This window comes from Amblyomma americanum, chromosome 5 (genome assembly GCF_052857255.1).
Source record: "Amblyomma americanum isolate KBUSLIRL-KWMA chromosome 5, ASM5285725v1, whole genome shotgun sequence".
NCBI classification, from domain to species: domain Eukaryota; kingdom Metazoa; phylum Arthropoda; class Arachnida; order Ixodida; family Ixodidae; genus Amblyomma; species Amblyomma americanum.
In genome coordinates, this window is record NC_135501.1 from 2,061,592 (window position 1) to 2,087,655 (window position 26,064).

The 26,064-nt window shown below is 44.1% G+C and overlaps 1 protein-coding gene and 1 long non-coding RNA gene across 2 annotated transcripts; one reads left to right on the forward strand and one right to left on the reverse strand.

Moving 5' to 3' along the window:
• Positions 1-3,468: 3,468 nt before the first annotated feature.
• LOC144134553 (uncharacterized) lies at positions 3,469-17,980 on the forward strand. The gene is made up of 3 exons (XR_013315146.1): positions 3,469-3,769; positions 15,877-15,965; positions 17,674-17,980. It is a non-coding gene; the product is annotated as an uncharacterized LOC144134553 (long non-coding RNA).
• On the reverse strand, positions 14,351-19,187 carry LOC144134552 (uncharacterized). The gene is made up of 3 exons (XM_077667456.1): positions 18,903-19,187; positions 17,972-18,157; positions 14,351-15,232 (listed from the first exon to the last, which is right to left on the reverse strand). Exons 1-3 carry the CDS (start codon positions 19,032-19,034, stop codon positions 14,417-14,419), a joined length of 1,134 nt encoding a protein of 377 aa, XP_077523582.1. The 5' UTR covers positions 19,035-19,187; the 3' UTR covers positions 14,351-14,416.
• Positions 19,188-26,064: the final 6,877 nt, after the last annotated feature.

The window sequence follows — 26,064 nt, forward strand, 5'->3', positions numbered from 1 at the left end:
CTTATGCCTATAAAAGCAGGCAGGTGGCATTGAAAAGCACCATGGTTTATTTATTTATTTATTTATTTATTTAACCATACTGCAGGCCAATGCTTTGGCCCTAGCAGGAGGGGCATTTTACAAAGAATGCAAAGTAAAAAGGCTACACAAACAAAAGAAAAATGTCCAGAAATTCAACACCAGTAAGTCTGGCAACAAATGAATACTTGTCCACAATAAAATTTGGAACAAAACTATACAAGAAAAAGGACATCAGTCCAAGATACAAAAGTACAACGTAAAGAGGCATTAATATAGAAAGAGTGAGAAAATGACATGGTACAGTACAAGAATACAGTGCAATCAAGGCGCCTTTACCTGGGAAAAAAAAGACTTTCCAGTTCTGATAGAAAGTTATTCGATTCAAAAATGCTCGGTGGTAGTTTGTTCCATTCATTCACTGTTTTGGGGAAAAAACTGTTCTGGTAAGAATTGGTTTTTGCAAAAATCGGAGCCAGTGTGTATTGAGTAGTGTGCCTTGTTCGCCTGGTGGTAGCTTTCTGAATGCAATCTGGAAGTTTAAACGGGACTTTACTTGACAAAAATTTATGAAGGAGCAGAAGTCGATTTATTTTCCGGCGTATTGCTAATGTTGGAATTTTATGTTGTTGCATGAGTAGTGAAGGAGAATCTAGTCTTCTATATTTTCCAAATATAAATATAAACCTCACTGCTTTTCTTTGAATGCGTTCCAATTTTTCTATGTCCTTTTTGGTGTAGGGATCCCACAGCACCGACGCGTATTCCAGTCTCGATCTTATGCGTGTGTTATAGGCTAAAAGTTTTGTTCTAACGGGAGCATTTTCAAGCTTTCGTTTCAAAAAGCATGATTTTTGAAAAGCGGAAGCACAAATATCTGTGATATGAATGGACCATGATAGATTATTTGTGAGGGTTATTCCTAGATACTTATATTCATCAACTACAGAGATCACAGTCTTGCCTATTTCGTATGTGAATATGCTGGGGTGTTTCTTTCTTGTAACGCGGAGAAGAACAGTTTTTTCCCCGTTTAATTCCATGCCCCACTCTTGACACCAAAGATCAATAGCATTCAAGGCAGCCTGTAGAGAAGTGTGGTCTTCCGTGCTCGAGATCTTTTTAAAAACAACACAATCGTCTGCGAATAACCTGATTGAAACATCACCTGGTAAAACATCTACTAAGTCATTTATATAAAGTAAAAATAACAATGGTCCGAGAACACTTCCCTGGGGAACTCCGGAGGTAACAGAAAGCATGCCGGATGAGTAATTTTTAATTTGAACAAATTGTTGTCTGTCTTTAAGATAAGCATAAATCCATCCTATTATGTCAGATGGAAGACCAAGGCGCTGCAACTTCAACAATAATTTACCATGAGGCACTTTGTCAAAGGCCTTACAGAAATCTAAAAACAACACATCTAACTGTCCAGAAGTGTCAAGAATACTCAAAAATTCATGAACTGTTGAGACCAACTGTGTGACAGTAGACAGGCCTTTTCTTAAACCATGCTGGTAAGGGGAAAGTGTGTTTTGTTCAGCAAGGAATTTCTGAAGGTAACTTGCTATAACATGCTCCAACATCTTACAACATTGACTAGTGATAGAAACTGGGCGATAGTTCGTTACTAATAGGCGACTCCCTTTTTTATGTATAGGAGCAATGCGTGCCTTTCGCCAGTCATCTGGTATATCACATGAACTCATTGATAAGTTAAAAAGATCCGTAAGGAATCCAGAAACCTGCTCTGCATAGCGTCTCAGAAACAAATTAGGAATGCCATCAGGTCCACCAGATTTCCTGGTATTGACATTCAAAACCATCGCCAGAACACCCTCGCGCGTGATTACAATGCGCATGATAAAATGCATGCTCTCTTGCTAGGCTGTGTTGCAGCACTGCAATCGACGCAGCAGACTTCATCACAGGTTGCCTATAAGAAATTGAAATATAATGTAACTTCTTAGCTCTTAAGTGAACTCTAAACACAACCCTTAGCAGACCCTACACTACCTGCAACTCACATCTGGAGATGTCAGTCCTCCTGTTATGGCATTTGTCACCAGCTATTCATGCTGTTATGAGCCAAACGTTTTTATTTTGAGCTCGCATTGCTCAAATATTGCACTGTTTTGTGCGTTTACTATACCTTGTTCTTGTACTGAAAGATGGGATAGCTACAGCTTTTTAGATGACAGCTTGTATGAGTACCCCATATGCCCTTTAACAAGAAAAGTTTTTGCTATCAGTACATTTTATAGTTTCGTTACGAAATGTCAATAATGTTATCGAGGAATGAGCACTTCAAGAGAATCCAGTGCGTGTTAACTTGCTTGAAGTAAGGCTGGTACACTAACATTTATTTGGTCGAACGCGTAGTGTGCCAGTGTTAGAAAAACAAGAATAGGAAGGGGCATATGCAATAGGACTCATTTTGACTTGTTTACTGAAAGGCAAAAATGTCAAGTAGCATAGAGGATTAAAAATTGGGTATAAACAACCAGAACAGGCTTACATTGCATACTGTGTGCCCACAGCACAGCAAAAATGCCACTCAGCCAAAGAGCACGTTCTTCTGTACAAGGTAACAAAGCATCTTGCGGTTCTTCGGCAGTTTGAAGTCGGCACCAACATCTCACTACAATGCACATGCTAGGCACTTGAGCACACCCTGACAATCTAGCAAGGCCAAAATTTGTTCCACCTCGACAACGGTCCATCAAATTTCATCTTATTTGGCGTCACAGCTTTTCACCACATGACGGTAGAGCCTTGCGATGGATACCCAATGAGGGAAAATGAGAAGGCACAAAATACCAGAAGTGGAGCACACAACAGGTTTGCTACTGGAGTAAGAAAAAATAAAGCAATGAGAGACCAGCAGCGGGGGACTGTGCCGCTGAAATCACAAGGCCTTCCGAGATGCACAAAATCCATGCGATGAGGTGCCTGTAGAACGAATGCATTTTCGGAGGTTGATTTCACACATTAAGAGGGAACGCCTCGTCATATTACAAAGGTAAACTACACCACAACTGCTAAATTCCCTGCTGAAAAGCTGTAAAGATGCAGGCAAGCAATCTGCAGGAAAATTTTAAGGAAACGCGTTTTTCGCCCTGGACGCGGCCATCTTCCTAGCCAACAGCACCGACAGGGCAACCAACGAAGCAAGTTCTGCCAAATTTAGCGGAATAATGACAGGCAGTTTTGGAACAACCATTTTGCCAAAAATGCACGCAAAGTAGTGCCTCATTTTTTGAAATGAGTATAAAATAAAAATAAAATATTTTACAAAAATGCAATGCCATGCAGTCTTTTGTCGGTCTCGAAATTGGCGGGGCAGCAGCATCGTGATTGCCACGAAGTCAGATGGGCTTCTGCTTGACATATAGAAACTCGGTGCTGCGTGAAGTTGTCTAAATTGATTCAATTTCGTCTATTTTTTCAAAGGTATTCAATATGTAAGTTAATGAAACGCTTACGCATACCACGCTTTGACCCTCGGCAACTGGAATCAGCGAGTCGAGCTACGTAGGCTCGATGTGCCCCACACAGCGCTGTTCAAAGAATACCGTCACCGCAAGAGATGGCCAGAACGAAGCGTAGTTCTTCGCTTCTAATGATATGTGAATGTCATCGCCAGAACGCCGCAACACCTTTCATAAACCTCAAACCGCAGTTCATGACCAACTCGGGTGCACTCGTCCGGTGACAACGCTGCGGCAATAACCCAACCAGCGAAAAGGTAAGCTATCAGAAAACCCAAAACATTAGCGTGTGGAAATCTAAAGTATTAAATTTCCTGCAAACTGGGAAGCGTCTCTTACAATGTTAAAAACTTAAATATACGGTGTCTCTTCAACAATGGGTGCCAACTAAGTGTGACAGTCATAACTTTCACGTCAGAAATAAGATGATGAAGCACTAGCTGTGGCAATCGTTTGGTCGCGGATGGGATGGAAACGAAAGAATGCAAGCACTGGCCTTAAATGAATTAAGAGCTTGATATGTTCGGCTCCCATACAGGAGCTTTGTTCACAATGATACAGCGACACTGGGAACAAGCGTGCGGAATGGCGCCGATGCTTGCTACTGTGAATGTGCTAAAAAAAATATAAGTCAGTTCTCTTTTCATGATGTAGTAGCTTTGGCTTCAAAAGGGAGCAGGTGATCGGTTTCTACGGTGCACACGAACATGGCTGTTAAAGGCCTGCTGCCTCTCAGTGCTTTCCTGTCGACAATTTTGTTCATTACATCCTTCATAGCAACTCCAATTCACAGGGAATCTATTTTAGGCAACCGCAACTACACAAAGGTAGTGTACTGCTTTAAATGTATACACCTGTGGAAGAAACAGTAGTAATTTCTTGTGACCAACATTGCCAGAAAAAAAAAGAAGCTTATTCCTTCAGTTTCATGCGTTTCACGGCAACCTTATCGTGTCGCAGTTGTTTGGTACGGATGTTTTACACTTGCAGTCCATTCTCATCTCAAACAAAAACCCGTCTCTTTGTTTCCATCGCAATTACAAAAATGTGAAATGAATGGCAATAATTTTACATTTACATTTTCATTCTTTACAAGGAATGAGCAAAATGCCTGCATAACCCACTAATGTCGTTTTGAGAACTGGCATGGGGTCACTCGATCATAAGGTGCCATACATATCTGGTACTAGTCAGAAAAGCAATAATATGATTGTTAATATTCTGCCCCATGAAACTTGAGATATTCTTCAGCAGCCGTTCGGAACAATAAGATATAGTGCCTCCTCTATTACCAGTTGCTTGACCAACATACGCTGCTGAAAGACTAGCAGTTGCTGTGCCTGGTATAACGCCAGCATGCTCTAATTAAAATTCAGTGCTCCTTGGGAACACGCCGCAAAAAATAAAAGAAACGCGATTTGATACACATCTCTACGGCAATTTCACTCAAGCCTATAATGTTGACCAACTGACCCTTAAGTAGTTTATTACCTCTGATAGCCATTTACTGCTGCTTATCTATCTGCTAAATTTCTCCCTGTTCAGATGCACTCTTTACCAGCAGCGCTATCACTGCCTCGTCCGCCATGCCATACTGCCGCTGCACCTCTTGAAGAAGGTGCAACGACCGAATACTTAACTTTGACAACACAGTCATTGACCACCTCTTGAAGCTGAAAATGAAATAGTGTGAAAACAGAAATAGGATTGTAAATTATTCAGCAGTTGTACGCAAATACCACATGGCGATTCATGTATATTATTGTCTTATGTATTATTACAAAGAAAAAAACATGAAACCAGGATTTGGTGTCTATAGTCATTGAACTTCCGCACAGGCGTAATTGATGGCTCATTGCCGTAAAAGCATAGATGTAAGCCAGCGACTTCCTGTACATGAGGCGCAGTCACGTGCTACATGATGGAAGGGCTACTCTCCAATTGCGCAAGGCATCCTTACTTTTCTTGTGACTTGTCGTGTTAGCTTTCATGTCTTGTGCATATTGCACATGCAGTTTCCTCAATTGGGGGGGGGGGGTGTATGAGCCAACAACTGCTGATCTCTTTGGGAGACCAGCTGGGTGGTGCTTAAAGGGACCCTGAAATGATTTCAATGGTCATATTCTGGTGCAACAGATCTGCACAGGTGGTTTAAGAGCGTACGTTGTTGGGCTAGTCGGTCAATCATGGTAAATACAAGGGGGGGGGGGGGTGGTACTGCGCACAAAAAGACAAGGACAAGAAGATAACACAACAGGCGCAGACTCGCGACTAACTTTATTGACAACACGACCCTCCTATAAAAGTTTCAAACTGTCACATCACACACATGTGGAAACCAAAAACTTGTCTTCATTCTGATACAGTTTGATAGAAGGGTCACTTACGCAATCTTTATCCTTCTGTTTGATACAAAACGCCTCCGGCAACTCACGCGCCACCTGGTCACGGCTCCTCCTCAAAACTTTTGTATCTGTCAGCAAAGGCAGGCAAGGGTTATTGCGCGTAGCATCCGGGCATGCGCCACAATGCCGGGGTAAATTCGACCCTGTCCTTGATTTCATGGAACGCTGGTGTTCCCTTAAGCGCTCATTCAGACATCGGCCTGTCTGACCGATGTATACCCTGCCACAGGTGAGGGGAAGCTGGTATACGACACCCGTCTGGCACCTGACAAAACGAGAGGCATGACGCTTCTCGCAGTCCGCTTTCCCCTTCCCTCCAGACATGACCTGAGGGCACAATGAGGCCAACTTGCATGGGGTGAGCGCAAGACTTAGACAAGGCGCCCTGCAAGCAATACGTTCCGATAGCCCGTTTAACAGTCTTGGAATGTGCTGACCTGAAAGGCAACAGGTCGTTCCGTGCACGTGGTAAGTACATCCAGCAAACGTGATCTCGTGTTAAAGTCAGGTTAATATCTAAAAACTGTAGTTTGTCATGTTCCGGTAACTCGTGAGTAAAGGTCAGACCCTTCCCATGTCGTCTGAAAATCGACAAAAATTCTTCCACAATCACAGTGTGCGTCGCGCCAGGTCGATCTTTAAGAAACACTAAATAGTCATCAACGTACCTAAATATTTTCAAGTTGTCTCATCGTCAAAATAGCGCACCAGATCACAGTCAATGCTGGACAAGAAGATGTCAGCCAGTACAGGTGCCACCCAGGAACCAATGCAAATTCCTTTGAGCTGAACAAGGACCTGATGGTTAAAAGATACAAAGGTAGAACCAAGATAAAACTCAAGTAAAGACATAAAATTGTTCAGCGTTATACCGCAGGCATTCTGAAAATCTATTACACCCCTATCTTCAATACAAGACCTGACGGAGCAAAACAGGGCATCGTGGGGTATTGAAAAGAACAGGTTTTCAACGTCAATTGAAAAGGCGTAGCCTACAGGTGGAGAATCCTGTAGGTAGGCGACTATATCATCCGAGTTCCTAGTCAAGAAATGGGTCTTCCACTACCACCAATTTCACACTTTTGAATAAACACACTTACTTCACGTTGCCAAGTACCTTTTTCACTTACTATGCACCTAAAGGGCTTTTCAACCTTATGTGTTTTAACAGTGAAAAACAGTTCTAAGCTATCGCGCTTGGAGTTAATAACTGCTCTAGACAGTTTATCTAAATCAATGTGCTTGCACAGCACAGAAGCTTGGGTTTTTACCTTTGACGGTTTCACCTTCTTCCGAACAAAGTTCTTCTCGACTGCTTGAGCAGCTTTTTCACCAAATATCCCCGAAGGCAGGACGACGAAGCCTCCCTCTTTATCAGCTTGCAGTAGGGCCAAGCCGTTGTCTTTGAAGAAATAGGCAACTTCTTTTACTGATGTCTTGAGGCTTGACCTGCTCCCACTCGCAGACCTCCGTGGCCTAGCAGCGGTCCGTAGAAGGCTGTCAACACCATCTAGTAGACACCGCTCCTGGTCCTCATCAGATGCCTTCCGCACCAACTGCCGGTTCAATGAAAGCAGCTCGTGCGCAGGCACACTAGGCTCAATGCTGAACTTCGGTCTTTTCTTCTGCACCTCAACAATTCCATTCGGTAACTCGGCATCGGCCAGTACTGACACGGAACCACCGTTATCCTTGGATCTTGGCCTATCTTTGGGAAGTCGTAGTAGGAGACATTTCCACCAGAAATCCACTGCCTGGGCTGTCTGACGTCGTAAGGCCCGTAGCCTTACTTCTCCTACTCATTAGGGGTTTGTCCGGAACGCGAGCAGACGCAACCAGTCTTAAAGGAGCCTGATCTGACGCCAAAGTTCAGATCTTAAAATTTTTCACACGCGTCTAACATGTCCCGCAGAGGGCACCATGTACCCGAACAGAGCGATGAATTCCGAAGGCACCAGGCCTCTCTTCAGACAGAAACCCAAAAACCTTGTGCGGCAGGTCGCAGCTACAATGGCGCTAATCACAGTTGAAACATGACAGTTTGAAGGAGCAACACAAAAGAAAGGGCCCACGGTAGAAGAAACATAGTTTAAGAGCGTACGTTGTTGGGCTAGTGGGTCCCATATGGTAAATACAAGGGGGGGGGGGGGTGTACTGCGCACAAAAAGACAAGGACAAGAAGATAACACAACAGGCGCAGACTGGCGACTAACTTTATTGACAACACGACACTCCTTTATAATTTCAAACTCACATCACACGCATGTGGAAACCAAAAACTTGTCTTCATTCTGATACATTTTGATTGAAGGGTCACTTACGCAATCTTTATCCTTCTGTTTGATACAAAACGCCTCCGCCAACTCAGGCGCCACCTGGTCGCGGCTCCTCCTCAAAACTTTTGTATCTGTCAGCAAAGGCAGGCAAAGGTTATTGCACGTAGCATCCAGGCATGCGCCACAATGCAGGGGTAAATTCAACCCTGTCCCTGATTTCATGGAACGCTGGTGTTCCCTTAAGCGCTCATTCAGACATCTGCCTGTCTGACCGATGTATACCCTGCCACAGGTGAGGGGAATCTGGTATACGACACCCGTCTGGCACCTGACAAAACGAGTGGCATGACGCTTCTCGCAGTCCGCTTTCCTCTTCCCTCCGGACATGACCTGATAGCACAATGACTATTTAGTGTTTCTTAAAGATCCACCTGGCGCGACGCACACTGTGACTGTGGAAGAATTCTTGTCGATTTTCAGACGACATGGGAACGGTCTGACCTTCACTCACGAGTTACCGGAACATGACAAGCTAAAGTTTTTAGATATTAACCTGACTTTAACACCAGATCACGTTTGCTGGACGTACTTCCCACGTGCACGGAAAGACCTGTTGCCTTTCAGGTCAGCACATTCTAAGACTGTTAAACGGGCTATCGGAACGTATTGCTTGCAGGGCGCCTTGTCTAAGTCTTGCGCTCAACTGGTGCACGAGAGCCTCAATAATCAGGTAATTAGGATGACGAAGCCTGGTTTTCCTGCTTCAATCATTGTTGCAGTGGCAGAGAAGCTTCTGCGCAAACTGAAAGATAGGACGTGCCGGGATAGTGGCCGTTATAAGGAAATGAGGCCAGTGGTTCTACCGTATATTCACAGAATTTCCCACAACTTGAAGAACGTGGCGAAACGCTACGGCGTGCCGGTAGTTTTTTCTGCCCCATGCAAGTTGGCCGCATTGTGCCCTCAGGTCATGTCCGGAGGGAAGAGGAAAGCGGACTGCGAGAAGCGTCATGCCACTCGTTTTGTCAGGTGCCAGACGGGTGTCGTATACCAGATTCCCCTCACCTGTGGCAGGGTATACATCGGTCAGACAGGCCGATGTCTGAATGAGCGCTTAAGGGAACACCAGCGTTCCATGAAATCAGGGACAGGGTTGAATTTACCCCTGCATTGTGGCGCATGCCTGGATGCTACGCGCAATAAGCTTTGCCTGCCTTTGCTGACAGATACAAAAGTTTTGAGGAGGAGCCGCGACCAGGTGGCGCCTGAGTTGGCGGAGGCGTTTTCTATCAAACAGAAGGATAAAGATTGCGTAAGTGACCCTTCTTTCAAACTGTATCAGAATGAGGACAAGTTTTTGGTTTCCACATGTGTGTGATGTGACAGTTTGAAATTATTAAAGGAGTGTCGTGTTGTCAATAAAGTTAGTCGCGAGTCTGCGCCTGTTGTGTTATCTTCTTGTCCTTGTCTTTTTGTGCGCAGTACACCCCCCCCCCCCCCCTTGTATTTACTATAATTGACCGACTAGCCCAACAACGTACGCTCTTAAACTATGTTTCTTCTACCGTGGGCCCTTTCTTTTGTGTTGCTCCTTCAAACTGTCATGTTTCAACTGTGATTAGCGCCATTGTAGCTGCGACCTGCCGCACAAGGTTCTTGGGTTTCTGTCTGAAGAGAGGCCTGGTGCCTTCGGAATTCATCGCTCTGTTCGGGTACATGGTGCCCTCTGCGGGACATGTTAGACGCGTGTGCAAAATTCTAAGATCTGAACTTTGGCGTCAGATCAGGCTCCTATACGACTGGTTGCGTCTGCTCGCGTTCCGGACAAACCCCGAATGGTTAGGAGAAGTAAGGCTACGGGCCTTACGACGTCAGACAGCCCAGGCAGTGGATTTCTGGTGGAAATGTCTCCTACTAAGACTTCCCAAAGATAGGCGAAGATCCAAGGATAACGGTGGTTCCGTGTCAGTACTGGCCGATGCCGAGTTACCGAATGGAATTGTTGAGGTGCAGAAGAAAGGACCGAAGTTCAGCATTGAGCCTAGTGTGCCTGCGCACGAGCTGCTTTCATTGAACCGGCAGCTGGCGCGGAAGGCATCTGATGAGGACCAGGAGCGCTGTCTACTAGATGGTGTTGACAGCCTTCTACGGACCGCTGCTAGGCCACGGAGGTCTGCGAGTGGGAGCAGTTCAAGCCTCAAGACATCAGTAAAAGAAGTTATCTATTTCTTCAAATACAACGGCTTGGCCCTTCTGCAAGCTGATAAAGAGGGAGGCTTCGTCGTCCTGCCTTCGGGGATATTTGGTGAAAAAGATGCTCAAGCAGTTGAGAAGAACTTTGTTCGGAAGAAGGTGAAACCGTCAAAGGTAAAGACCCAAGCTTCTGTGCTGTGCAAGGACCTTGCTTTAGATAAACTGTCTAGAGCAGTTATAAACTCCAAGCGCGATTGCTTAGAACTGTTTTTCACTGTTAAAACACATAAGGTTGGCAAGCCCTTTAGGTGCATAGTAAGTGAAAAAGGTACTTGGCAGCGTGAAGTAAGTGTGTTTATTCAAGTGTTTGAAATTGGTGGTAGTGGAAGACCCATTTCTTGACTAGGAACTCGGATGATATAGTCGCCTACCTACAGGATGCTCCGACTGTAGGCTACGCCTTTTCAATTGACGTTGAAAACCTGTTCTTTTCAATACCCCACGATGCCCTGTTTTGCTCCGTCAGGTCTTGTATTGAAGATAGGGGTGTAATAGCTTTTCAGAATGCCTGCGGTATAACGCTGAACAATTTTATGTCTTTACTTGAGTTTTATCTTGGTTCTACCTTTGTATCTTTTAACGATCAGGTCCTTGTTCAGCGCAAAGGAATTTGCATTGGTTCCTGTGTGGCACCTGTACTGGCTGACATCTTCTTGTCCAGCATTGACTGTGATCTGGTGCGCTATTTTGACGATGAGACAACTCTGAAAATATTTAGGTACGTTGATGACTATTTAGTGTTTGTTTAAGATCGACCTGGCGCGATGCACACTGTGATTGTGGAAGAATTTTTGTCGATTTTCAGACGACATGGGAAGGGTCTGACCTTTACTCACGAGTTACCGGAACATGACAAGCTACAGTTTTTAGATATTAACCTCATTTTAACACCACATCACGTTTGCTGGATGTACTTACCACGTGCACGGAAAGACCTGTTGCCTTTCAGGTCAGCACATTCCAAGACTGTTAAACGGGCTCTCGGAACGTATTGCTTGCAGGGCGCCTTGTCTAAGTCTTGTGCTCACCTGGTGCACGAGAGCCTCAATAATCAGGTAATTAGGATGACGAAGGCTGGTTTTCCTGCTTCAATCATTGTTGCAGTGGCAGAGAAGCTTCTGCGGAAACTGAAAGATAGGACGTGCCAGGATAGTGGCCGTTCTAAGGAAATGAGGCCAGTGGTTCTACCGTATATTCACAGAATTTCCCACAACTTGAAGAACGTGGCGAAACGCTACGGTGTGCCGGTAGTTTTTTCTGCCCCATGCAAGTTGGCCGCATTGTGCCCTCAGGTCATGTCCGGAGGGAAGAGGAAAGCGGACTGCGAGAAGCGTCATGCCACTCGTTTTGTCAGGTGCCAGACGGGTGTCGTATACCAGATTCCCCTCACCTGTGGCAGGGTATACATCGATCAGACAGGCCGATGTCTGAATGAGCGCTTAATGGGACACCAGCGTTCCATGAAATCAGGGACAGGGTCGAATTTACCCCTGCATTGTGACGCTTGCCCGGATGCTACGCGCAATAACCCTTGCCTGCCTTTGCTGACAGATACAAAAGTTTTGAGGAGGAGCCGTGACCAGGTGGCGCGTGAGTTGGCGGAGGCGTTTTGTATCAAACAGAAGGATAAAGATTGCGTAAGTGACCCTTCTATCAAACTGTATCAGAATGAAGACAAGTTTTTGGTTTCCACATGTGTGTGATGTGACAGTTTGAAACTATTAGAGGAGTGTCGTGTTGTCAATAAAGATAGTCGCGAGTCTGCGCCTGTTGTGTTCTCTTGTCCTTGTCTTTTGTGCGCAGTATCCCCCCCCCCCCCTTTGTATTTACCTGCAGAGATGGTATTTGTGGGTATTCGAGTCAAATTTGAAAGCTCTGCGTGGACCCTACAATTTAGAAATCATTTTAAAAAATCACTACTCGCAGTAGCTTGAAAACCGATTAGGGTGGCATATCAACCTGCTCATGTCCCCTACGTCTATTTATTACATCAGTGGGGAGTCTGGGCTAGCCGGTTTTCCCACACTGTGAATGATTGTTTCAAGGTGAGTGACCCTTTGTTGGCACTGCATGATTCGGCCATTTGCACTCGCTAGCACACTCACACTGATGCAGCAGTCCACAGTCATTTTGCAGCTGCGACGTTGTCCTCCACACTGCGGCACAGCGAGTGACTGCGCTTGGCCTTCTTTGATAGCCTGCCTTGGGGGACACGTTTTGAACCTTTGTTCAGGCCTGGTCGTCTCCTTGAGATGCTTGTTGGCTGCACACTTATCTTGCCTCGGCAACTTGAAACCCTGCAGACTGCAGCTGACATGTTTATCATTGCCGTGACAAAGCTTTGCTTGCTTGGAAGGCTTTTCAGTCTTTTTGCCAGTCTGGCTGTATGCTTCAAGCATGTCGGGTCATTTCCAACTTTAGCCTTCAGGTGTTCAAATGCTTCTATGGGGGCTTCGAAAGGGTCCTCCGCCAGTTCCTAAAGCAAACACACACACAAAAAAACAATTCTTTGCTTAAATGCTGCTGTTGGCCTACCGATGGGCTGCTTGTCTTTATCTGTTCTATGCGAAGAGAAAACTGAGCTCAATGAACCTGATGCTCGTCAAAGGTACAGCACAGCAGGCTTCGTTAAACTTCCCCCCATTGAAAATGAGCCATGTTCTTTGATGCATATATGGCTAAAATATAAGAAGGAAAACTGAGGAGAAGCACCATGTATCCCAGACGTATTGTGAAAAAAGTGGCAGAACTAACATATTATTCATAAGCCTAATTTACGCTTCAGAATCATGGTTGCTAAGAGGCAGCATGCCAGTCGGCATGTGCCGGCTGTTGCTGCGGGCAACAGAGAGGCATGATTCAGTAAAACGCGCTCTTGGGCGTGTTGGTTACTTGTCTTAGGCACAGTAGCAGCGCAAAAAAACACACAAAAGAAGAACTAGACACGCAGCGTCTGTGAATGTTTCTCGTTGTCTAGTTCTTTTGTGTTTTTTTGTGCTGCTACTGTGCCTAAGAGAGGAATGAGAGGAGGATGATGCATCATGCATATGGGGGGAGGGCATTGTCTGATCGTGGGGGGTTCCTCTGCTCTCCTCTATATTTAAATTTACTTCCTCCATGGTCTAAAATACGCATGAACCGTTGTTAGGTCTTGCTTTTGGGGGAAAATTGCATAATGAATTTCTGCAGAATTCTTGTTAGGAACGACAATTTCGTTTTTGTTATTACAGACACCAATCAGGGTGTGAGAGTAATAAAAATGGGACTGGTTTGTTTTGAATTCTGATAAAAGCCAGCATATTGTTACAGAGTTTTGTTGATGCCTTGATATGCTTAACCTCTCCATCTACATAAGCAAGTGAACGTCTCGAGCTTGGCGGCCGCAGTAACAGTGCGTTCACATTCTTTCAGAGGAAAAGCCACGATACTGTCATATTTTGAAAGGAGCATTAATGGTAGTGACGAAGTTTCTAGTTTTGAATGCCACTCAGCATCCAATCATGGGTTTTTATCTTTTATGGTACCAGGCTGTCCAGGAATGAATGAGTGACAATCCGATGCCAGACTAATATATGGCTTTGTCCGGCTTGCATGCATGGCCACGACCGCAGGTGCAGGATTGTGCACCATGGCACTGGGAGGCATTGTCTTACCAGCACCTTCCTTCAAGTGAAGGGAATACCAAGTATTACCTGATGCTGAACTGCAACCGGCACATGCTGCTTTACTGAAGGCACATTTGGAGTATGCACGGTGTCTCAGAAATAAGCATGTATTTATTTTATGTGCGTTATGGTTTCTGAAAAATGTTGCATATTTCTCTTTATGAACTCGCAGCATTTTAAATTCTCCACCACAGAAAAAAATGGGCCTTAGTCATCATAGGGTGCCTATTGTCACTGACTATGGTTTATAATAACTATGGTTTATTATGACTGCAGCCAACATAGAGTTGCTGTAATTCATCTTGCTAATGTATAGCGCCATAACTTACGTGGTTCATTAGTTGTGCAGTGTAAGTTTCCCTACTTTCTGGAGGACTGTACTGGGTTGTTGGAGCTGTTGAAGTGGAGGGAGTGTCCCAACAGTATAGAGCATCAGTCGGAGTCTTTCTGCATGCAGCATTTTGCAGCACTTGTGTCTCATGGAGGCCTTCAAAGAAATCAATGCCAGGGCAGTTGTCTCCGAGCGCAAGCTTTCCAAGGTTGTAGCGAGCTTCTGTAGTCAGCAGAGGTGCATTTGGGAAGATCCCACCAAACACTTTGTGCACGAGTGCCTGGTGTTTACAAAATGCGCCCTGCTGACCAGAGCGGCAGGTGCACTGGCCGATGTCAGAGTACATAGTGTAAAGCTTGCTCTCTGGACTGCTGCCTTTTGGGACGACATAATGCCCATCTCTGTTGCACCTAATGTTTTTTTTGGTGTCTTTTGGCAGCTTCTTTAAAAGTCTCTCATAGAGGAGCATGTGCCCAGTCATACGTGAGTGTGCATGGTCTAGTATTCTGTGGAAAAAATATTTCTCCCACACAACAGAGAGGAAATCAGCTAGGGCCACAACATTAAAAGCTTTTGTCCTGTGCAAGATTATGTCTTTCAGGACCCTAATCGAGGCCTCTGAATAATTATTTGTATTGTGGCCTCGTGTCTTCGCTGACAGTCGGAAGAGAAGCACCCATTCTTCTCTCTCCAGTAGAGTGTCGACATAGGTGGTGAAGCCCTTGTGCTGCTGGGAGTAAAGGTCTTGCTTGGCGGCCTCCAATGTGTCTTTGCTCTCAGCGTGCGTGATCTGCAAGTTTTCCAGCAAAAAAAAGAATAGCTCCAAGCATAAGCATTTAAACACTAATGCAATATATAAAAAAAACTAAATATTTCAATTCTGAACCATGTTATATGAAGTACACTCCAAACATTTACATGTAGTCTGAGAGCTTAGCTTTGAATTATTCAGTGTCCAAAATTTTTAGCACTGGTGCTGCCATCTCAAGAGGATCTGCTGTATTGAAGTGCAGCAGCAGGTTGAAACACTAGTATAGCTTCAACGGCATTGTTAAAATCCTCCCTTAATTATGAGCGAGAACAAAGTTGCTACAACGAATGATACATATGCTGAGTTTGTCAATTCGGTCTACAGATCCCGGAAAGAATGAGCAGATGCGTTAAATTTGGGTGCACTTTGGGAAAAGTTTCATGAAGTCCTTGGCAGTAATTCAGCAAGCATTCACGCAGGTTTGCAAGGCCTTTATGAAATGCTGTTGCCAAAATTAAACTTCTTGAATTGGTTACAGACACGGCAGCAGATTTAACTATTGTGCATCATTTTATTGCCGTATTTGTGGTTGAGATCCTGACCACTCTTCGGAACGAGGAGTGCATTGACACTTGCATGGGGCTACATAGGATTGTCGTAAATGTGCAAACATTTTGTTTCAGGTCACTGTTGCGGCTACCTGGTGTTACAATTATGACTCTGAAAGAAAGCAACCATCCTCCCAGGGAAGAGCCTGCACTTGTGATGAATGGTGAGACAAGTGTAATGTCGGGTGCATGTTCAGGACCATCCTTGGCATCCATGGCATTGTGCACGAAAAGCGGACACCAGAACGACAAAGGAGTCAGTCAATTCCATCTGCTACTGTACCATCTTGCAGCCCCTGGAGACGTCCTCTTAATCGGCCTACTGAATGATTTCAAGGCTCCCTTTTGCAAGTTTGCTTCTTTTATTAAAAAAGAGGTAAAATGTATCAGGGCTATGACATTGCATCTCGCATAAAGCGAACAACCTTGGCTATATCACTCTGTTACAACTAATGAGGAAGCGCTGTAAGCTCACTCCCACAGTCTCCTAGCTACTGTGATCCCCGTAAAGAAAATGTAGTTACCCCATCCCCTGAAATAAATAAGTTAAAGTGGATTTGAAGCTTTAAGTGCTGGCCAGGTTTGCTCCAAAAGGCTACAATGTCAGGTGGCGCTTGCGTGTGCGCCAGCCAGGTAAAGCGTCTAAAGTGGAAGCAGAAGCCCGGTAAGCACTAGACAGGTGCAGCGTTGGAAGTTAACTGCTCCACACGGCCGGTGCTCAGCCAATGGCAGGAATTTGAAAAGCTTGAAAGCCAGTCACGAGGTATGCCTTGCAGGCCCACCTGGTCACGTGATTCGTCACCTGTCCAATCTAATCTCTGCCCTCTGTGCGACTGCCGTGTCCATGAAACTCGTAAACAGCAAATTTCCTGTGTCACGCATGTTTAGAGCGCTCGAACAGTGTGCGCCAATCACAGAAATTTGAAATCATGTAGTAGCCATTGTTTTTTGGCAATGGGCTATTTCCCATCTGGTTTATAGGCCTATTCGACTATTCCCGTGGAAAGTTTGTTCAAGAGCCTAATAGTCACGCCAAGGTTTAGCTTTATTGGGAACTCCATGCATTACTTGTGAGCTTTACAGAAGGGTCATGCATACTGTACGTTATGAGTGCACTTGTGCTGCAGTAGCTTTGCACCCTGACAACTTTGTTGAGGACTGAAGGCGAGGATAGCGACTTTCACCGGTTGCCATGAGCACCTCATTCATGACGGTAATATTATGTCCCTGAAACGCTAAGGTCTTGGCCAGGAGCACATGACATTTCTAGAGAGCTTAAAAAGCAGTTTGATAGGGTCCGCTTTGAAGAAACAGGCACACACAGCCGGCCTTTTGAACAAATAACTGCCACTTTTTCCTGACTATTTTTCGGCTGTAATAGGGCAAGTCCAGTGACTACAAACTTTAGATACAACGAACCTAATCCGTGTGATCGTCAAGTTTATTATAAGTCGGCCCGACTGTTTAATCTAGTCCATGATCACGAGGTTGTGTACAGCTCTTTATCTGAACAGTATTGTCTCATTCCACAGTCGCAAATGGTTCCTTGTTTTGCCTGCTTGTCGCTCACACCTGTGCTGCCCCTGCTGTGCTGCATAAGTAGTCCCACAATCTTTGTGATGATGAATTGAGAGGTGAAAACTCTGCTATGCTAGGCTGTACTTTTTACAATTATGTGTGTATGGTGCCTACAAACTGAAACACGATTGGTCAGTGCTTTGGCTGCATCATCATGTACCAGACATGCTATAGTAGCACCCATTCTTCAACCAAATACCATAGGCCTGCACAGCACACATACAACCTATGACTTTTGAGACATCGGCTTGTGACATAGTATAAACAGCACAATACCTGGCCTTTCCACCGCAGTGGCTCACTGCTTATGGCGCTTGGCTGCTGACCCGGAAGACGCGGGTTCAATCCCAACCACAGCGGTCTCATTTTGATGGAAGCGAGATACTAGAGGCCTGTGTGCTGTGCGATGTCAGTGCATGCCATGGGGCCGTCATTATCCGGAGACCTTCACTACGGCGTCTCTCATAGCCTGAGTCGCTTTGGGTAATTAAACACCCATAAAACATCAAAACTCTCTTCAGAATCGGTCACTCATTGCTGTTTCTGCGTGCATTCAGATTTTTATATCGCTGATAATGAATAAATTCCATACCTTTTGAAAAATGGCCATCAGTGACTTCCTTTCACTTGGGCTGAAACCATGCTGCGCAAGCGTCAGCCACCGCCACTCAGCCTGCGCTACATGAAAGTGGCATAGCAGCTGCCTGGCTTCTGGCCAATGTCCAAGAATTGCTGCTTTCTCAGCAGCACTGTTATCAGTCATAGAAGTCTCTGGTGCCTGCAACAAGAAAATGCCACATATTGACATCTATAGAACAGCTGAATTATTCCCATGACAGACATTTACGGGTGCAGGGTAACATGATTAGTACGAACCTTGGGAGGCAATAGTTTAGCTGCATTGCATGTCAGTTCAGCTGACCTTGCTACATTACACTGTGTTGCTATGAGGGTATTTTTCACTTTGGCTTTGATAGCATTACTTAAAGGGTCCTAACACTATGCAACTATAATTTCTATCCTTGCCAAACATAGCTTGATATTTCAATGTAGAGGTGACATTTACACATCATAGTTCAGCGCGTCAGGCAGGCTATACCAAAGAAAGCTTAACCTAACCACATCAATTCTATAGCTTGTTCATTTGTGGTTGAAGTCATATATGATAGGCTGGGCATGACAGGCTGACATGACAGGCTGGGCAAGCAGGAATTTAGGAAGCATTGGTATAGGCTTGCATTAACTCAGCTTTTTTTTCATCAAAGAGCAAAGTCATATATTTTCAAATTCGCAGATTGTCACACCGCCTCTTGCAGCAAACTGTTGAAGCTTAGAAGTTGCAGGCATGGCCTGTGGCCAATGCTGGTATTGTTAAGCAGTGGCTCTGTCTCTGCTGCTTTCAAAAAGTACAGGCTGGCGCAGATCCATATTCTGAATTAATGTTGCCTAACTGAAGTATTCTAGCATTACCTGGCATTTCTTCAAACAACATGCAGTATAATTTACAATTTACATGTGCCCACCTCGCAGCCACCAAAGCAAAAGGGGTAGTTGTGCTTCAGGAGCTCGAAGCCTGCTGAGTAGCCCTCAGTAGTCTGACTGCTGTGCACAATGACTGCTATGGGTATGGCACCAGCTGATGTTGCTGTCAGCATAATTGTCACGCTGCTCCTTGTTGAGTCACATTACGCCATGGAATCAACGAAGATGACTTCGGAGGATGATTCCAGCTGCTGGGCACGCCTCATTATTGGAGTTACCAGGAGCACTGCCCAGCTCCCTGCCCCTCCCTCTGAGTGCACCTTCACATCAACTCCTGCATAAAAAGGTTTTCATGTTTCAGTATGGCATAACATAAAAGCATAGTTTTTGTGGCAACACAGATTATCTTATGAGGCACTGAGAACAAATTGATTCCTACATCGATTCCTACTCTTATATGGACGAAGAGCACATTTTCACTGAAAAGAATTTTTATATGGTAGGAAGGACATCAAAATGGAAGAAGGGTATCGCCATCGCTGCCCATTTTAACAGCTACATTTTAGTGATTTCAGGCCAGATTTCTTGGTCCATGCAACAAAGAACAAAGTATGATGTGCCTGCATAATGTAACTTTATGTATTGCTACTGGCAGTTCACTTTCATCTCACCAGGGAAATGAAACAGCTAAATGTGCAAACTATAACTAAACAAACTCGCAACACAATGTCAACACCGCCATTGCAAGTTTTCGTTAAAATAGGGCAAAAATATTGCAGAGTTAACTCCTAATTTTTTCAGCAAAAACATACTTATACTGTATGTTTTTCTCTGAGTTTGGTGGCTATGCAATATTCCATTCCGGCACAAATAAGTTTTGAAGTTTGTCATTTCCGTGGCGTCTGTTGAGGTGATTGCTTCAAGCAAGACTGCATTTTCGGCATCAAAACATTCACCGTGCGTTTATACTTTCTAGCTGCTTCACTAACAAAATTTTCATGCTGTTTTAGGTCATCGTAACATTTTATGAAAGGACTCATTGTTTTCAGTCGCTGCTTCAGCCATGCAAGCCGAATATGCATATTTTTCAATGATGCTGTGACGGCATTTCAGCATCACGCGAAGCATGCCCCTGGCCACAGGCTGAATTTCTGTTTCGGCTTGCGGTTCTTGCTTTTTTTAAAATGGGTTTACTAAATAACTTGAACAATGGTTTTCTTGTTGTGTAGAGTGGACTCTAAAGATGTGATGCTACAGTCAACTTGAAACGTTTGATAAACCTCAGGAGTAGCACTAACTTTAACAGTCCTTGAAGTATTACTGCTAGTCAGACCGCCGAACTTCACCAAGCTTTTTTTTCTTATTCTATTGAGTAGTCCTTTATAAGTCCTGGCCTTATGATCCACTTATTGCTAGTCTTTTATCTTCGTTGTATGCAGTTCTGTGTTTTGACGATTTCTCTAAAAATGGGATTTGGTGGGATTTTTCTTTCACTCGGAGCATAAAGTGCTTCATGGACCTGTGTTACACAAAGGGGTGCAATTCTTTCAAGACGTATCACATGTTAGTACCTCCGTGTGCAGATGTTTATGCTTACTTTCCGCTTGGTGGGTGTGCTACATTGTAGTTTTGTCTAGGCACAATATTTGGCTGAAAATGGTTAGGGCATATTGCTTTCTTAGTAAGCAGAACAAATATTTGTCACTAACTTGTGTTAAGGAAAGCTATCTGCTGGCAGTAGGCCTGAATAAATTTTTGGCATTACAAAGAAAGCTAAAGGTGCAGTGGGGTAGGCAACATTTTTGGTATCTTTGTGAAAACAAAGTTAAAGCTGACAAATTTTTCTCTTATTGGTTAATAGGTGCTTGGCATTGTTAAGCGAGTATCTCTGTGTCTCAATACTAGATAGCGGTCATGCTTAGTGCATTGTTTTTGTCAATTGTCCACCCTCATCAGTACATTGAACAGGCTAATGAGTCACATATTTGAACTTGCTTCACTTCTTCCAGAGCAATAATAATGCATTTGGCTTTAAGTATGTTACTGCTTACAACACAACCTTGCGAAATTGCGGGCTTTCTCAAAACAGATTTCTCGGTGGCAGATGGTCCAGTCTAGTGTCCATAAATATTTGTTCGCAATTCAGCTGTGCACCTGTGCGTAGTGCGCGAGTTTGTGTTGAAGTGGCATAGAAAAATAGACTGCTAGAGGAGATCAGAACTCACTATTTTTGTGGCGAGAGACTAGAGGCCATGCTGTGTTGCTCCTTTTGCAGCATTGTGCATGGATGCTTCCCTGCTATGGTGTGGTCACTGAGCAAGGCAACCAGACTGGGAGCACATGCAAAAACTGGTTTAGCCTTCATACTGACATAGCTGCTTATTAGCTACAGAACGATGTACAGAAAGGAACCCTTAAGGAGGACTAGAAGTAAACTTCTGAAGTCAGTACATTTTATTCCCGCTGGCAGCTCTAGCGAGTGGCAAGCAACAAAAAAAATGTTCCCTTTAACACGTTGTACAAAGGTTTGTGGCATGCACAGTTAGCGGTCATCAAGCCCTTCTTTTTTTGCTTACCTTGTACTGCATACTCGGGGATTTTCTCCTGCAGCCTCATGAGTGGTTCCGAAACTGTGCCATAATGTATCTCCCTCCAGGCAGCAGCGGCAGCCACCGGCACGCACGACGAGTGAAATCTGCTCTGTATATTTACAGTTTCCTGGCCGCCGAGATCAGCTCCGGGTGCGCTGGTGCAGCTGAAAACCGCTCGTCGCTCGAAGTTTTTCTTTCGGGGTGGAAGCGAGACAGTTCTGGGGAAGGCAAATTGACACCTGCATCACCGACGCCAGCGACAACTGACGATCAAGCAAGGGCCGAGGGGGCGTCTCCTCGCATTTGGCAGCAGCGGCAGCCACCGGCACGCACGACGAGTGAAATCTGCTCTGTATATTTACAGGTTGGTCGTCTTTACTTATAGGGATTAGATTTTGTTTTGTTGCCGACCCTGCCGCTGCTGCCACGAGTACATTGTTTAGCTTGAAGTGTATTTTCCCTTTGCACCGCTCGACATGTCGAGATGTTACACACGCCGCTCGCTTGTGCCTGAAAATGTGCCCTCTGCCAGCTGCTGTGAATGTAAGTTTAATTTTCATTTTGGCGACTGTTCTGGTATAACCGAAGAGGCGTGGCAAACAAAACGTGTAAAAAAACCGGAAGTGCAATACATGCAAACATGGCCACATTATGGAAGATGGAAGTGAGAAGCTTAGTGCAGAAAAGGAAGTGTTAACACGTTTGCTCAAAATTGAAACTAAACTTGACACTCTCCTAACTTTGCCCAAAAGAATTGATGATCTAGAAGCCTCTGTGCAGCTAATCTCAGACAAGTTTGACGAATTTCAAAACCAGCTGACTGATCAAGAAAAAAACACCAAAGAACTTTGCCAGCGTGTAGACAAACTTGAAAGGGTGGACTCGGCAAATGAAATTGCTCACCTAAAGCGTGAAGTCGAAAGCTTAGAGTGGCGAAGCCGCCGCTTAAATCTTGAAATACATGGTGTCTCTGAGTCCGATGATGAGGACCTACTAGAAAAGATAAACGAAGTGGCTACCAAACTGAATGTACCGCATGTAACGAGGAAGGATATAGCTGCCGTGCATAGGCTACCTGCGAAGGCCGACAAAACGCCAGCTATTATCACACGCTTTTTGAGGCAAGAGGACCGTGACTCATGGCTGGCAAACAGACATTTGCTGCAAAAAGAGAAAAGCTAGTTTATCTGCGAAAATATCACGCGACACACCCGCACATTGCTAACCTCGACAAAAGAATGGGCAAAAAAGAATGGTTACGCATACGTTTGGCATGTTAACGGAAAAGTTCTGCTGCGGAAGCAGACCGGCGACCCCGCTCTCGTCATTCGCAGTGAGCAAGATCTTATCAACTTGCAGTAACGTGCTCTTGTAACACCCCACGATGTGGGCGTTTCTTTGTGTTCTTTAGTGCAAAATGATGCACTCAAGTTTTGTCCTTCATTGTGAACATGCTTTCTCAAAAAAAGACACACTTTCTTTGTTTCATCTCAACGCTAGAAGCTTAAAAAGTAAACTTGATGAGGTAGATTTATTCCTAAATGACCTTAACCATTCTTTTGACATTCTTTGCTTCACTGAAACGTGGTTTTTCTCTGATGATGAGTGTGCTTTTCTTGATGGTTACGACTGCATATCCGTATGTCGCGCTTTCAAACGTGGTGGTGGTACTGCGATGTATATTCGCTCAGATTTCAAGTACAATGCACTCACAGAGTATAATATTGTAAATGAAAACATTGAATGTGTCGTTGTACAACTTCATGACATTCTGCTAGGAGTGTTTTATCGCCCGCCATCTGGATCCTTGAACCATTTCTTGAACTCTATGGAAGAACTGTTTGAACTAAGTCTTGAGTTAAAACTACAGTGTGCTTTTGTTGGCGATTTTAATCTAAATGTTTCATCAGATACCTCCGGCTATTCGCGCCTGCAAGAGCTGTTTGTGTCATACGCGTGCTGTAACTTAATAGAAATGCCAACTAGGATTACTCCTACCTCTCAAAGTACTTTAGACCTTTGTATTACAAGCTTTCCCCTTGACGTCGTCAAATCGGGTGTATTAATGTGCGATATAAGTGACCATTTGCAAATCTACTGCATTTTACCTCACAAAAGGCCTAATTCAAATAAGCAACCAGTATTTATCCGCCATTACTCTGAAAAAAATATCAGCAATTTCAAATATCTTCTCTCAAATCAAAGGTAGGACACCATTTTAAAGGAAACAGATGCAAACAAAGCGTACGAGGCTTTTCTTTCCTGCTTTATGGCTGCATACGAGAAGTGTTTTGCCCTCGAGCCATGGGTAAAACGAAAAAAGATAAGGAAGCCTTGGATCACTCATGAACTGCATATGAGAATCAAACAAAAAAACAGGCTCTTTGAAAAATTCCTGAGTACCAAGCATGAAAATGACTTTACACTGTTTAAAAAACTTCGAAACAAATTAAATATAGATATTAGAAAATCAAGATTTGAATACTACATAGCTAAGTTTGCAGACATTGCGGGTAACTCACGGCTAATGTGGCAAACCGTGAGGGAGGTACTCTCGAAAAACATGCAGCACAAAAAGGTTCCGTATCAAAACGATGCTATGACTGACAGCGAAGTCGCAAATTTATTTAATGACCATTTCATTGCAGTCGGATCATGCGATGAGAAATCAGCTAATTTACCGTGTGAGCAGTTCATTGTATCAAACGCCGCAAACACATTGTTTTTAGCACCCACCGACGAACGTGAAGTGCTGGATATTATTCTGGCACTAAAAAATAGCTGTGCTCCAGGAGCAGACGAAATTAAACCGAAACCTCTAAAGGCTGTAGGTGAAATAATCAGTTGCCCACTCTCTCACATTTGCAACATTATTTTATCTACGGGCGTTTTTCCGCAGAAAATGAAACTGGCCAAAGTGACTGTTGTGCACAAGGGTGGCCCCGCGAACGAACTAACAAATTATAGGCCCATATCAGTACTACAAGTATTTGCAAAGGTAGCCGAACAGGTTATAAACAAAAGATTCGTCCGATTTCTCACCGCGCAAAATATTATAGCCGATGAGCAATTTGGCTTTAGGAAAGATAGATCAGCCGAAACCGCACTCCTTGGGATAAAGGAAAAAAATTCTAAACAACATTGAAGAAAAGGCACACACCCTGGGAATTTTCCTCGACTTCAGAAAGGCATTCGACTGCGTTCAGCATGATGTTCTAATAAGAAAGCTTCCATTTTACGGATTCCGCGGCGTGTCGTTGACCTTAATTGAGAACTATTTAACGTCAAGAGAGCAATTTACTGTCATAAATGCTGCAGCCTCACATGTAAAAACAATAAAATATGGTGTGCCTCAGGGATCTATTCTCGGACCTGTACTCTTTATTTTATACCTGAATGCTGTTGTGAATATACCAGGCAGCGAAAACCTAGTGTTGTACGCTGATGACACAAATGTCTTTTTCTCAGGTATTGACCCCTACGCGCTCGAAAGGCTAACTATTGGTTGACTGGTTTGAGTACATGGTTAAAACTAAACAGGATGCAATTAAATGCTAGCAAGACCAAATACATTCCTTTAGGGCAAAAGGTGTGAAAGCTCCTGACAACCTAAACTTAAACTTTGAAAACACTCAGCTGCAACAGTGCTCACAAATTCGTTTTCTAGGTGTTCTGTTTCAAGAAAATCTCTCTTGGAACTCGCGTGTTGATCAGCTTCGCAGTGAGCTTTGTCGGGCGGTTGGCATTTTAAACAAACTGAGATATTATCTCCCGGCGTCCGTAAAGCGGCAAATATACTATTCATTAATACATTCCCGTTTAAGCTACTGCTCCTTGTGTGGTTAACGACGACGCAGACAAATCGAGATTCCCTCCTTGCAATTCAAAAGCGGGCATTACGAGCTGTTTGGAAAATACAGTTATTGCGCAGCTGCCAGCCTTTGTTTAGGTCTTATGGAATATTAGAAATAAGTAAACTGCACACATACAAACTATGTCTCGAAATATTACGCCAGTACAAACTAGACAAAATAACCTTCGAAACCACCTATCGCACTAAACTTAGCACATACGAACTTCGAAAACAATGTATGGAAACACCTCGTGTACGCACAAATTATGGTTTTCAGAGGTTAGGATGGCAATTTCCTGACTTAATTAACCAATACCCTATTATTCTGGATACTGCACGCACTACCCCCTCTATACGTAAATACAAAATCTTAATTAAAGCAATGCTCATAAATCAACCTTAAAGATAAAAACTTAACGTATACCTATCACTAGTGTATATTTTGTAAATATTGCTATGGTCGAATTCTGGTTAATGTATGCTGTGTGTGTTTTGTAAAGCCAGTGTTTTGTAACGATGTCTTAATATATTGTGTAAAAATACTGAAAGTGTGTTCTATTATGTAATGCTCTTCTTGATTTAGTGTAGCCAGTGGTGCCGCCTGTCATCCGGGTGGCGTGGCCTCGTCAGGCAATGTATGCCTTTTGCCACGTCACCCTGGACAACCTCTTCGTTGTCTGAAATAAATTCTGAATGAAAAAATGAATGAATAATAAACAGTCCTTTTCGTTGGGTTTAGTACATCACTGGCAAGTTTCA

What these genes read in the sequence shown, in the direction of transcription:
- LOC144134552 (XM_077667456.1), bottom strand. Translation starts at nt 19,034, where the DNA reads ATGCTGACAGCAACATCAGCTGGTGCCATACCCATAGCAGTCATTGTG. An exon ending in TTTGCTTTGGTGGCTGCGAG is followed by an intron (nt 18,158 to 18,902) that starts GTGGGCACATGT and finishes TTCTTGTTGCAG; the next exon opens with GCACCAGAGACTTCTATGAC. An exon ending in TGATGGCCATTTTTCAAAAG is followed by an intron (nt 15,233 to 17,971) that starts GTATGGAATTTA and finishes GAAAACTTGCAG; the next exon opens with ATCACGCACGCTGAGAGCAA.